General features: G+C 42.7%; 1 protein-coding gene across 1 annotated transcript; it reads right to left on the reverse strand.

Annotated features, from left to right (window-relative positions):
• Positions 1-751: 751 nt before the first annotated feature.
• Positions 752-11,383, reverse strand: skic8 (SKI8 subunit of superkiller complex). Its single transcript, XM_067973330.1, has 11 exons — positions 11,247-11,383; positions 10,178-10,224; positions 10,048-10,075; positions 8,891-8,996; positions 6,387-6,559; positions 5,055-5,203; positions 3,689-3,782; positions 2,694-2,787; positions 2,491-2,583; positions 1,375-1,453; positions 752-1,197 (listed from the first exon to the last, which is right to left on the reverse strand). The coding sequence occupies exons 2-11, from the start codon at positions 10,187-10,189 to the stop codon at positions 1,108-1,110; spliced, it is 918 nt and encodes a 305-aa protein (XP_067829431.1). The 5' UTR covers positions 10,190-10,224; positions 11,247-11,383; the 3' UTR covers positions 752-1,107.
• Positions 11,384-14,313: the final 2,930 nt, after the last annotated feature.

Genomic DNA, 14,313 nt, shown 5'->3' on the forward strand with positions numbered 1-14,313 from the left:
CAGGAAGTTTTGAGAAGAGTGCTAGAAATAAATTTAGACAATTGGACTGTGGCTTATGGCAATGATCAGAGACAACAGGAGTGCAAAACTCTTGCAAGATTGTTTTATGTTATCCTGAGCAGGAAACCCCCTATTTGGTTATTGATATAGTTTACCTGGCAACTCTTCAGTACACAAGCAGGTTGCTTGAGCCACCAGAAAACAATCCTAAGGGAGGTTATGAGCTGGAGCTGTTAAACTACAGAAAAACAATGGGAAGTATTCAAATAAGTATTAGGCATGATACAAAATCAGTACATACCCCTAGAAGAAAAGGGGGTAAATTTTAACCCCACAAGGAATTGGGGACGGGTGGGGAGTAAAACTACTCTATTTTCAGAGCGGGACCTGCATCCCGGCTCCAACATGCCTGCTTCTGGTTTAACCCAGGCAGGTTTGTCTGCGTGTGGAGAGCAGACGCCAGGGAGTCCCGCTCTCACTGTAGGGTTATAATACCAACAGCCTTCTAAACAATGTTCACTAATGTTGTAGTTACATAATGTTCTTCAAGGAAAGTGCTTGGAGTAGTTTCAACCAGATGTGCCAACAATTACTTCTCTGTAAGCAACTTAAATTTCAGCCAAAGAACACAGAGCTAGGAGGCAGGGACATAAATTCATCCTCATTAATAGTCTTTCATGATTAAAGCAGCTCATCAGCAAATGTTCCTATTGGAACTATTTCATCTGTGTTAAATCAGGCCACAACCACATTTATAAAACCATGTTTATTTAAGCAACTTCAAAAATAGACCCAAAAACAATACACCATACACAGGAGATACATCATAAACTGAAATACAATAGAAGTTTTCATATAAGGGAAAGGCATTCCATATACACTTAAAATGAGATAAGGAATGGGTTATCTAATCCAAACAGGTTTCATGCTAGCTCCTTTGGTTTCATAATGCATTGTAACTACAGATTTATGTCGTTATAAAAAGCATGTTATTGGTCTTTACACATTCCTAGAGAGGCACCAGTCTGTAATTATGAATTGAGAACCCGACATGATTTCCTGTGGACCTTGGGTGCAGGTTTATACTCGGAACAGTGGAACAAAACATCAGATCGGACAGTCGTAAATGTGGATCTCACGATCGTCTGCAACAGAGACTATCTTGGATCCATTTCCATTGTATTTAGCACCCCAGACCTGTTGAGAATGTAAAACGTTTTTACTTAAAAAGGTCTATGTAGTGAGGCATTTTTGAACAGCTTGCATTTATTAAAAAGGGACAGAACTATGATATTTACAGCACAGAATTCAGTTAACTCACAGCTATGTTTCAAACTGTCCACTATCAGATCACTATACTGGAATGATAATTACCTGATCCAGGTGATCAAAGAACGTGTGTACACAACTCCTTGAGCTAGCATCCCAAACCTTTACACTTTTGTCAGAAGAGCTGATACAGAATAAAAGAAGCAGCTGGTTACAAACAATACTTTTCTTTAACTCACACTCGGTGGAATCATTTGCAGGGCTTTTGGAGAAGAGGAGTGGAACTAATTGGATAGCTCTTCCAAAGAGCAGGCACAGGCACAATGGACCGAATGGCCTCCTGTGCTGTTTGATTCTATCATTCTATGAATCCGCACCATGATGATAAAGTGAACAAAAAAAATACAACAGACAGTGATGTATTTTCCCCACATTTACCTTTCTACTGAGAGTATTTTGATCAGAATGAAAACAATCTAAAAATCACATACAGAACTGTTAAATAGAGCAGTGCAGTGCCAGCATAGGCATCATGAAGTGGCAAACATGCACACACAAGGACCCCCTACATTCCACTGCTCCTGATCTCAGCCACATTATTGTGAGGAAGACCCGACCTCAGGTCAAGCACTTCCTCTAAGGGAGAGTGCCTCACCCTCACAGTTTACACACAGCCGCTAAAGGCTAGTTTTACAGTGGCATCAGCAAAGGCCTCGAGCAGGCCGCCCGACTGCCCTCTTAGCTTTAGGCAAATGAACTACTCCTCGGCCTTTGCTATACGGCATCGGGAAACTGTTGGCAAAAAGGAAAGGAAAAAAAACTTGAACAAATGTTATTCTCAGATTAAAAAAAGGTATAGAGCGTACAATTTACACAGCAGCACTGTAACCCCGATTTGATGACATTACTATACTGGGGTCAATCGAATAACACCTTATTACAATTTACTTTCCATTTTAAAAATTCAGCAGGCTACTTGGGCCATGAAACTGGATACTAGCGTACGAACAAAACGCTTGTCTGAAATTCCTCTGACCCATTCATTTTAACTGGTTGATGCCCCCCCGCCCCCAAAAATAGTGGAGAAGGGACGAGGGGAATCTCAGAGCAATTCATTAAGTGTTTGTATATAAGTGCCCCACCACATAATTTCAAGCCTCAGGAGTTGCAATTAGCATTTCAAAACTAAGGAGATTTATTCCACAATCAATCCAACATTACCTTGATACGAAGTGTGTGTCATCTGGACAGAAAGCGACGCTCAGTACCCAAGATCCATGGCCACTTAAGGTGCCTGCAAGATTGGCATGTTGGCTATAGGATCAGATGAACAAGGAATTGTGTTAATTGCAACCATGCAGTATACTGGGGTTGTTGAAGCCTAATCTATAAGTAAATCAAACAAGTGTAATGAAACCTCTTACACATCATAAATCTTGATGTAACCATCATCAGAGGCTGTGACTAGAAGTTGCGAGTCTGGAGAGAACGTCAGAGATCTAATTGGCTTGGCGTGACCTGAAAGTTAAAGAGTTTTTTCAGATATCGAAGAGAATTGAATATTTTTTAAATCCAAACATTCTACACTAAGGAAAAACAATCACTTCAGGTCGGACCCTTTAGAGGAAGATGATACTGAGAGGTATCTGTCTGGGCTGCAGTTGAACCCACAGGTGAAAGGTGAACTACACCAACAGAAGACCTTTGTAATGGAGATCCAGTTGGAAAGGAAGACACTGACATTGGAAGAACTCGGTATCAAAACAAGCACCAACACAGTTATGGTCAATGCTTGCACTGGGAAAATCCTGTACCATGGGAGTGAACCCATCTGACAAACATGACAAGTAAAATGACTCAAAAATAACCAGCTGAGAAGGAATAGAGAAGCTTTAACTTGTCCATTTCTCTACCTAAACTAATGCAGGATACAGTCAAACCCGAGGTGGTTTCGAATTTTACTCTTTCCACTACCCTTTTTGGTGGAGGGAGGGAGGGAGGGAAGAAAAGACAAGATCACAATTTATTTTACTGGGGAAGCTCTTTCTAAAGCCAGTCTCCCCCCTCTTCCTTTTCTAGTCTCACTGCACAAACCATCTGTGACTCAAATCAGGCACATAATCTACTCACAAGCCTCCACCAAGGTCACTGCAAAACTGACTGCTAAAAGGTGCAGAATACCAGCCTAATGAAGTCTTTCCCTCCAGCGCTGGCTTCTACCAGGCAATTCTCCACAGCAGCATGGCAGAGACTGAAAAATGACCAGACGGAGGATCACAAGTACGAGTCCATACCTCTCCACTTCCAATTCCATGTTATAGTGAGTAAAGTTCCAATGTGCTGCACTAACGCAGAGATTACACTTTGTGCCAGTGAACTGTTTCCATTTACCACCACTGCACAAATCTGGTATTTTTACCTTCTAGCGTATGCAGAAGCTTTCCAGTTGCAATATCGAAAATGTTGATGATACCATCTATAGCACCACTGGCTAGGTACTTCCCATCAGGACTCTGTAGTGAACACAAGATTCATGCCTTATGATGTGAATCAACATAGTATCACCTCCCTCTCCCCTCCACAACAATTACTCATAGACCTGTTCTCTCTCACTGTACACGGCAATATATACTAGTCACAACACACAGTGGGTATTAAAGTTAGACGGACCAGTTTGTGAACTGTTGCTACTCGCATATTATTCTGAACCGAGAAAATAAGTCAATTTGACTCATCGTGTCAAAATGGCTCCAATCGAGAAACAGATCATTTCTGGGGAAGGGGCTCCACCCAGAGCGGCAGTAGCCTGTTTAATTGGTAGCCCTATTTGCCAATCCCCCCTTCCCAAAAGAGGGATGGGGTCGTAGGTCAAACAGCTAATTTCCTGTCTGGCTAGCAGATAACAAAAAACACATGGTCATTCAGGTTTGGCCAGGAAAGGGAGGCAAGATTTACTGTAACTGTTACTCTAAGTGTCAAATTTTGTTTGATAATTGCTCCAATGAAGTGCCTTGGGAAAAGGTGCTATATAAATGCAAGTCGTTGTTGTAAGCTCACTTACTGACTGTAAAATGAAAGTTTGATGATTCTTATCTGGCCTTGTCTCATTAAAGTGTTCATTAGCCCATCTCCCAGAATACTCGAGAAGCTCATGCAGGTGCAAGATTAAGGCATCAACAACAACTTGCATTTATACAGCGCCCTTAACGTAGTAAAACGTCCCAAAGCGCTTCACAGGAGCATCAAACAAAATTTGACACCGAGTCACATAAGGAGATATTAGGACAGGTAACCAAAAGATTGGTCAAAGAGGTAGGTTTTACGGAGCGTCTTAAAGGAGGAGGGGTAGAGAAGCGGAGAGGTTTAGGAAGTGAATTCAAAAGCTTAGGGCCTAGGCAGCTGAAAGCATGGCTGACAATGGTAGAATTAAAATCAGGGATGCGCAAAAGGCCAGAATTGGAGGAGTGCAGAGATCTAAGGGTTATTGGGCTGGAAGAGGTTACAGCGATAGGGAGCAAAGACATCCAGTTCATATAACAAAAGGCTTTTAATGTTAATGGACCCAAGTCATGCTACCATATGACTAGATATTGGGCTGTAAAGGTAAACTCCTGATTGTAGGGGATGCAAGGTCCACTTATAGGAGAAAGTAGACCTGGAGAGAATATCTAGAGTAGACCCAAAATTAACACAAATACATCTTCACCAGAACCAAGCTTCAGTCCACCCTCAGTGCAGGGAAACATTTCAACTGTGAATAAAACTACTCCTCTGGTTTGTCTTACATATGCAATGCTGAGGATGAATTTTCCTCTTGTATCCAAGGAAGATTCTTTCTTTCCACTTTCAACGCCAAATATATTTATTTTCCCCAAGTGACTCCCTGTTGCTAAAAACTTGCCATCTGGAGAGAAGGCCACGGACCAGGCATCAACTGAAGAAAAGTAAAATATTTCATTAAAAATGGTTAAAACAAAGCATTAAAAAAAAAATCACAAGAAAAACAATCTCATTGTGAAGATATCTGGAAATTCAACACTTTTGGTTTGGCTGTCCCACAGACCTAACTGCAAAGTTTGAACAATAACTGAAGCTTGGGGGCAGATACACACCAACACAGGAGGAGGAAACAAGACAGCAGTCAGCGCAGACTATCTGATGCAAAAAACCATCTAAACGAGAGCGCGAGTCACGGCAAACATGGAAAAATGCAGCCACGGCACCAATCCCACCACCCTCCCTGAACCCCCTGCGGACCCTCCGCCCTCCACACTGTGAAACTCTAATGTTAAAACGAGCCTGTCACTCATTTCCCTCAAGTTTCACTAAGAGCTCTGTTATAGGCAATGGAGTTTAAAACCAGACTGTACTGATATGAAGGTGAAGATTATTTGGCAAACTGAATTATTTTCCATTTTACAGCTAAACACTAACATAAGGTAACCAAACTTAAAGAAGTGATTTACTCTCTGTAAATAACTGCAATTTTGCAATCTGAGAATACTAATCCAATTTTTGATTCTTCACAGAAACATTGAGGTTTATACAACTAACGTTCAAGGTTCATTTGACATTTTAAACACTTACTGATCAGGTTTTGTTTGGAATATGTCATTGCCATTTATCAACCCCCCCACCTCCAACATTTCAATACTGGACTGTTGAATTCCTATCTTTAAACAAACCCAGCTTTTTAACTAATTTATTTGAATTCAAAGTTTGTCTTCTCTTAAAACCAGTAGTACTTTGCAGAATAACATTCAGTAAACAGCTCAGTATACCACTGCTGGCATACTGAGCCCATACTTTACATTGGATGATGTGCTGACATCTACTGGGTGGAGAAAGGCACGTTCACTTCAAATGACCACAGTGGTGGAGTCAGGTACAAATACATAGGATAATCTGACAAATTAAGCAAGTGTTAAATCAATTCTAGAAATGATTTGCAGTCTATATTGACAATAATATCCTAAGCCACTTGATTCGTGTCCACATGTGCTATTTTTTCACATTTCAATTATTAGACTGCAACCGATATTTATCAGTTATACAAGTTATGGTCACAGATGTTAAGCAGCAGTAATTCATTAAAATATAGAGAGTCAATATATCACCTGGTCCAGCATCCAAAGACTTAATTTGTTTGCCTGACTCCAAATCCCAGAGGCGGATATGTGCATCCAGAGAACTGGAGGCTGCAGTCGTGCCCGTGTGATTAATATCAACTGATACAACTCCCAGCTGGTGTCCCTCCAGAGTCCACTGCAGTTCTAACTTCTCATCCACCCTGACGCAAAAGACAGACATGAAATTCAAGCAGTTTAGAAGAATATCAGCGGGTCTCCTGTGTGCTGCTTATAGCTAGTCAGAGGATACAGGAGCACGATACTGTGCATTGCACAATATATTATCCTGCTGCCAATGCAGACCTGTGGGTAAAGTAGTGCATCACTAAGGCCACAAGCTCAAATTTATAAAATAGGCAAACCACAGTCAATTAGAAGGTACTCTCTGTAGCTGGGGAGTGTGTAGATTATCAGCTGCTTGTAAATCCCGAGCGATTAGTCAGAAAATACGTTTTGATGTCGCTCTAAGTCAGTCAGATAGTACGTTGATTTAAAAAGACAGCAGCTTTATACCATGTATCTCGCACTGTATTATTCAGCAGGTGGTTGCAGATTTAAGACCACAAAGTCTAATTATTAATAATTCGGAGCTTCAGATCATTCAGAGTTTAACTGTTTAATCACTTTGCAAATTGAAATGTGCTAGAAACATTGGAATAGGAGGTGGCCATTCAGCCCCTCGGGCCTGCTCCGCCATTCAATTAGATCATGGCTGATAAATGGAGTACCTCAACTCCATATCCCTTAACACCCTGACCAAACAAAAATCTGTCGATCTCAGTCCTGAAAGCTCCAATTGTCACCCAGCATCCACAGCCTTTTTTTGGGTGGGGGAATGAGTTCCAGATTTCTACTACCCTCTGAGTGACCATTAATTTCAAGCTGCAACTGAGAAGCATGTTAAACTTGTTTTACAGACGTAAAATGTTTATATATTACTAGCAGAGCCCCAGTGGCATTGCTCAGTGAGATTGGCCATCTGTGGCTGCACAAGTGGTCTCCACATGGCTGATTTTGTTGTGCCATCCACCAGAACATGAAAGGTAAGTGAAAAAAATGTCTGTCATTTTAAAGACTCTTAGTTTGCTAAAGAACTTATATAGTATTAACTTTATATTTGTACTACATATAAATTGCACAGTATAATCACTTTAAGCAAGATTGGCAGACCAATATGGGTGTTAGATGAATAAACCTTTATAAAAAAAATTGACACTGCTCACATTAAGTCAAATAATGTTTTGCTTTATAAGGGCAGGAACATTATACTGTGTAGAACAAAATGTATTATTTTTCTGCTTATTTGTGGGTGTGTCTACCTTTAAGGCAACAAAGCCTGATTAAGGAAACACCGGTAATTCAGTTCAACGGTTAATTGTTATTCAGGCCAGAAATTAGAACCATGGCTTTATTTGGGGAACAACAATCAAGAGCCTTTAGACATTGTGGTTCCTCACCTTTTCTGAATGTTGCAAATGACTAAAAAAGGACACAGAAACTTGTGTTAGACAGTGTGCATGAAGTGTTAGGGACAGAAATGAATAAAGTTTTATTGTAAAATTGATAGATTAGATAGACTAATGCCTCTGTTACTTTAGATTATTTCAGCTCTTACCTTAGATCACTGTCACGGACAAGTCCCAACTCCACATATCTTTGAGAATGTCTATTCTTGCCTTAAGTTCTAGGTACGCTTTCAGTAAAACACCCAGGAGATGAAGAAACCCTGCTTGTTAAATGCTTTTAGATACTGGACTTATCCTATACCTCCATAATCTCTCTCTCCAGTATTAGAGTGGTTAAGCATCACATAAGCCCTTGCACTCTAAGTTTAAAGATACCAAGCAAAATTATCAAACAAGTAACTAATCAAACTGATATTACAGTAGAAAGCTAATTATCTAACTCCCCTAATGGACAAAACAAAATATCACAACTGTAAGAATTCAGCTAACTCTTTGTAAATATAGAACATTATTCTTTTTCTCCTTGAATATCTTACTAACGTTAGAGCTTATAATATTCTGAAGTTTTTCGTGGAAATGTTAAATCGATTCCTCTCTTCCAGGAATTTCAAACTCATTCCCCAGAACAGAAACTGCAAGTTACTGGGACTCCTAGAATCTTGAATATCTGACCGTTCAAATTTAAAAAGGAATTATCAGTCATGTACAAACTAAACCAGTCATGACAATGTTTTAAATACAATTATTTCTCTCTCCAGTCTGCAACCATGGAAACTTGTAACACTATTGACATAGGTTTAGTAGAAGGTTCTGAACTGCAGTCGCTTTTAAACTGATGTCCTTAAGACTAGATTCAAAGGAAAAGGTACCAAACCTGACAAAATCTTACACCCATACTGCCAGCGGGTTTTTTTTAAAAAAAGAAAATAATCAAGCTGTTTGCCCAAAGAATGTTAATGTTTGCATGATGCATTTAATATCCATTCCAAAAGTTGAAATAGCCCTCAAATCAAAAAGCAGACCTACCATTTCCAGACTTTAACCAGGTCATCCAACGAGCCAGTCACTATGGTCTCTGACCCATCTTTCTCACTCTTTCCCCAAGCCACAGACCAGATAGAGTCTTCATGAGCTTTATAAGGAAATAAAGGCTAATTATTGAATGTTAACAAGTGAACCTACACTCCAAGTAATATGTGAGATGCCCTGAAAAAAATGGCAGAAAAGCTCTCAAAATCCAATAGAAGCATTAAGACAGTCAGAAGCTTCAATTTTCTTTTAAAAATTTAATATACTTGTTTGGATTCTTGACAGAGGAAGTAGAACTGGGTGATTTTTCCTCTGGATGCCAATACTCTAAATAAAGTTAGGAAAAACAATGAAATAGCTGATAACAAGAACCCATTATCAGTCAGATCTTACAGATGGAAGGCATGAAACAATTAATTCAAAAGAAAATAAGGTCAAAAGCAAAGCTTAAGAAATCAGTTTATGCAAACTCTGGAGATGGTTGTAACCTTTGGGCAGATCACTTAGTGTATCTAAAGCAGCAGTGTGCAACACAGCCTTTGGGCCAAATCTAAGGCACAAGCTCCTTCAACCTGGCCTGTGGATGATTTGAGTTTGTGTGTATGGGAGACTTGACTGAACAGTTTTAAACACCCCAGGCCAGGAGGATTAGAAAAAGTTGCTTCAAAACTGCTGCCAATCAGGAAGTATCCTCTGAGCCCAGGAAGTTTTGTTTAAAAACCTGAAACGAGATGATGAGAAGCTGGACACCAGCAGATATAATAATCAGGAACAGCTAGCAGCAACAGACAGAGCACCAAATGAGCAGTGAGAGTGGGCACGTGCTTTGCAATGAAATAGGGCAGCAGAGCATCCAGTCAGAAAGAACAAAAAGGTCAGTAAGGTAGTCTTTGTGCGAGGTGAGGGACATTTAGATTTTTAGCGTACAAGCATGGACTTTTATCAGGAGGGTTGGGCATTTAGATATTCAGTTTATATGGGCATCTTAGTTGGTGGAGAGTTAGATTTTTAAGCATACTGCATCCCTTTAATCTATAAGATCTTTAGTTAGTGCTATATAGTGAAATGTCAGAGCTATTTTAAAATACTATTCATAAACTAAGCTGTTATTTTTTTCCCATATACAATACTCTATAATTATTAGAATTACTCACCATGCTCTTGTTTGAATAGGATACTGTACTGAAAATAGAAAGATAAATATTAGTGCATAAACTCTTTGGAATATTAAAACAACACAATTTGCTTGTTTTATAAAGAGAAAATAGCAACTTATTTCTTTACCTGTGTGCTCATTCTTGCTTCTGACCAACGTGCACTGGTGAATTACTCTGGAAAGAAAGATATTTAAATAGTACCTTATCACAGCCTCGAAGCGAAGTGCCGCACAAGCAGTGAATTAAAGCAGTCACTGTTATTTAGGTAAAGTGCAGGAGCCAATGTGCGCACAGCAAGATCCCATAAAGGGCAATGAATCTGTTTGTGGTGATGTTGGGAGTGGGGAGGGTGGGGGAGTGGGGAGGGTGGGGGAGTGGGGAGGGTGGGGGAGTGGGGAGGGTGGGGGAGTGGGGAGGGTGGGGGAGTGGGGAGGGTGGGGGAGTGGGGAGGGTGGGGGAGTGGGGAGGGTGGGGGAGTGGGGAGGGTGGGGGAGTGGGGAGGGTGGGGGAGTGGGGAGGGTGGGGGAGTGGGGGAGGGTGGGGGAGTGGGGGAGGGTGGGGGAGTGGGGGAGGGGGGGGGTGGGGGAGTGGGGAGGGTGGGGGAGTGGGGAGGGTGGGGGAGTGGGGAGGGTGGGGGAGGAGTGGGGGAGGGTGGGGGGGGAGTGGGGAGGGTGGGGGGGGGAGTGGGGAGGGTGGGGGGGGGAGTGGGGAGGGGAGTGGGGGGGAGTGGGGAGGGGAGTGGGGAGGGTGGGGGGGGAGTGGGGGGGGGAGTGGGGGGGGGAGTGGGGAGGGTGGGGAGTGGGGAGGGGGGGGAGTGGGGGGGGGAGTGGGGAAGGGAGTGGGGAAGGGAGTGGGGGGGGGAGTGGGGGGGGGAGTGGGGAGGGGGGGGGAGTGGGGAGGGGGGGGGGGGGGGAGTGGGGAGGGGGGGGGGAGTGGGGAGGGTGGGGGGAGTGGGGAGGGTGGGGGAGGGTGGGGGAGGGGAGGGGGGGAAGAGACATTGACCGGATACCGGGAGAACTCGCTGCTCGTCCCCCAGTGGCTCGGCATCTCCTCCGCGGCCCTGAGCGGGCAGACGGGGCCTCGGGTTAACGTCCCTCAGAGCCGGCCTGGATTAGAGGCTCCGGTCCGCACGCGGGGGCCCCGACTGCCGTGTCAGGAAAAGGCCTCGGGGCGAGAGAAGGGCGCCGCGAACCAACCTGCTACTGCTGCCGATCCCCAGCGGGCCATGGATGGAGGAGCAGCACAAATCACACGCGAAGACTGCGGGCTCTCTCAACAGGCCTTCGGCGCCATGACAACTCTCCGCGGAAGTGACGCCGCCGCTCCAAGGCGGTTTCCGGTCAGGCTCTGCACGCATGCGCGCACACTAGCGGGCGTGTGGTGCGCATGCGCGCTCCTGGAGCTGCCTTCACCAAGACCCTCTATATATTTAATGAGGTGCCATTGTTATTATTAATGAATCAGTTCGTTAAACCAGGGACTCACCCAACCTCTCCCCTCTTATCCCTCAATTACTGTCACTCATTTGGTGTGAGGCCCACTCAATTTGGTTTTAGTTTGCTGCAGCTAAATAGGGCCTGGAATGTAAGATAATTTAAATTGGGAACGGCTATGCACAAATTGTAAAATCCTCCCCTCAGGGAACGTCCAATCCATTCTCCTTTTTCCTTTTAAAATCCAGCCTTTTCTAATTTGAAATTTAAATTTTAATCACTTTTATCAATCCTCATTCTGAGCTCTTTTTCTTCATTGTGACATCTATTTTCCTCACTCTGCTTTCAATCCATCTCCATTCCATTTTAAAATTCCATTTTTCATCTCATTTCAATTTCCTTTTTCAGCTTCTTACCCGCTTCCTCCTTTCAAATTCACTTTTGCCCTTCTCATTCTGGAATACAATCTCGTTATCTTTCCTTTTCCTCAGTTTGAAAGGATTTTCAGTCTCTCGACCGATTCCTGGGATGAGGGGGTTATCTTATGAGGAAAGGTTGGACAAGTTGGGCCTGTATACATTGGAGTTTAGAAGAGTGAGAGGTGATCTTATTGAAACATATAAGATCCTGAGGGGACTAGAAGGGGTAGATTCTGAGAGGGTGTTTCCCCTTGTGGGAGAGATTAGAACTAAGGGCCACAGTTTAAAAATAAGGGGGCTCCCATTTAAGACAGAGATGAGGAGAAATTTTTTCTCTCAGAGGGTTGTGAGTCTGTGGAACTCCCTTCCCCAGAGAGCAGTGGAGGCAGGGTCATTGAATATTTTTAATGATGTGGAGATGCCGGTGATGGACTGGGGTTGACAATTGTAAACAATTTTACAACACCAAGTTATAGTCCAGCAATTTTATTTGAAATTCACAAGCTTTCGGAGGCTTCCTCCTTCCTCAGGTGAATGTTGTGGAAAATATTTTTAAGGCTGAGTTAGATAGATTCCTGATTAACAAGGGAGTCAAAGGTTATAGTAGGTAGACGGGAAAGTAGGGTTGAGGTCACAATCAGATCAGCCATGATCTTATCAAATGGCAGAGCAGGCTCGAGGGGCCGAATGGCCTACTCCTGCTCTTAATTCGTATGTTTGTATGACCTGACATGGTCAAGTTTATGGACCAGATTCTTAAAGTGTGACGTCAAGATTTCTGCAAATACTCAGCATTAGCAGTTCAAATAATCAGATTACGTTGTAGAAATCACGCTGGAAAACTTACCTGGGGAGGGCGGGAGGAGAATTCTCTTATTCGAGGGGGAGTTCTGACGGGCCAGGATTGTCGCTTACCCCTCTGTGTCCATCCCAACCCTGACCCATTTTCCTGGGTTGGGGATCTTTGCATTTGCATGGTGGCATCCTGGTGGGATTCCCACCATCATGAGGGTCCTTGCCAGCGTGAACGAGGAAACAATACCAACAATTTGCATTTATATAGCGCCTTTAACGTAGTAAAACGTCCCGAGGCGCTCCACAGGAGCGTGATCAGATAAAAACTGATACTGAGCCACATGAGGAGATATTAGGACAGGCGACCAAAAGCTTGGTCAAAGAGATAGGTTTTAAGGAGCGTTTTAAAGGAGGAGAGAGAGGCGGAGAGGTTTAGGGAGGGAATGCCAGAGCTTAGGGCCTAGGCAGCTGAAGGCACGGCCGCCAATAGTGGGGCGAAGGAAGTGGGGGATGAGTAAGAGGTCAGAATTGGAGGAACGCAGGGATCTCGGAGGGTTGTAGGGCTGGAGGCTGAAGCCAGACCATGGAGGGATTTGATCACGAGGATGAGAATTTTAAAATCGAGGCGGGAGCCAATGTAGGTCAGCGAGCACAGGGGTGATGGGCGAACAGAACTCAAACGATGCAGCAGTGGGGTTGCAGCACCGGAAGAGGTAACTTTATACAAATATTATATAGACAGTGGATCTGTGCATGTGCATAAAATTATGGTAATATTCACAGAACTTGCAGAATAACAAGCTTTTATATTTATATTGCTACTATTAAGCCACTAGATGGCACAAAGGAGCTGAAATAGGCTGAAACCTGCAGAGCGAGAGGTTAATTAGACACTCAGTTCCGACAGGGATCCCAGAATCTGATTCAGCCCCAGGACAGCAGTTAATCTGTAAAAGCTCAGTAACATTAAACAGGCGATCAACAGGAACCCTGCCAACTCATGTGCATACTGAGCTAGCCTGTCAGTACAGCGACAATCAGTAAATCAATGAAACTGCAAAGAAACAGAGTAAAATAACAGGCTGTCAAAACCCAGTCTGTTGAGGCCTGTGTATTTTCCAGATTGCCGACAGTGGGGGAGTTTTACAATCAGGGCAATTTGATTTACGCAGGATACATAGAAGCTTTCAGTTTCAACTTCTTTTTACAGTTCAAATTAATTATTTTGTGAATTGCAACTGCACTCCTTTTTTTAAAATTACATTCCATCCCCTTTTCCTCGATTTGATTTCAAAGCCAAACCAGTTTGCAGCTTGAATTCAAAAATCTTCCTGATCCGTTACACAATTCAAAAACATTGTTCCATTTGCCTTTTCTTAATTTAAATTTAAATTAACATCCGCTCCCTTTTAAAATTCAAATTCCAAACCCTTTTCATAATTGAAAGTCAAATCAATTTTCTTTTCCTCAATTTAATTTTACTTTTCTTTTCTCAATTCTAAATAAAATATCATTCCCTTTTCTCAATCCAATCTTTGAAATCAAACTTCATTCCCATACCAACATATGACGTTTACGAATTTCCGATTTGAATCCCAATTTCTTGTCTCAATTTC

Source organism: Heptranchias perlo, chromosome 38, assembly GCF_035084215.1.
Source record: "Heptranchias perlo isolate sHepPer1 chromosome 38, sHepPer1.hap1, whole genome shotgun sequence".
NCBI lineage: Eukaryota > Metazoa > Chordata > Chondrichthyes > Hexanchiformes > Hexanchidae > Heptranchias > Heptranchias perlo.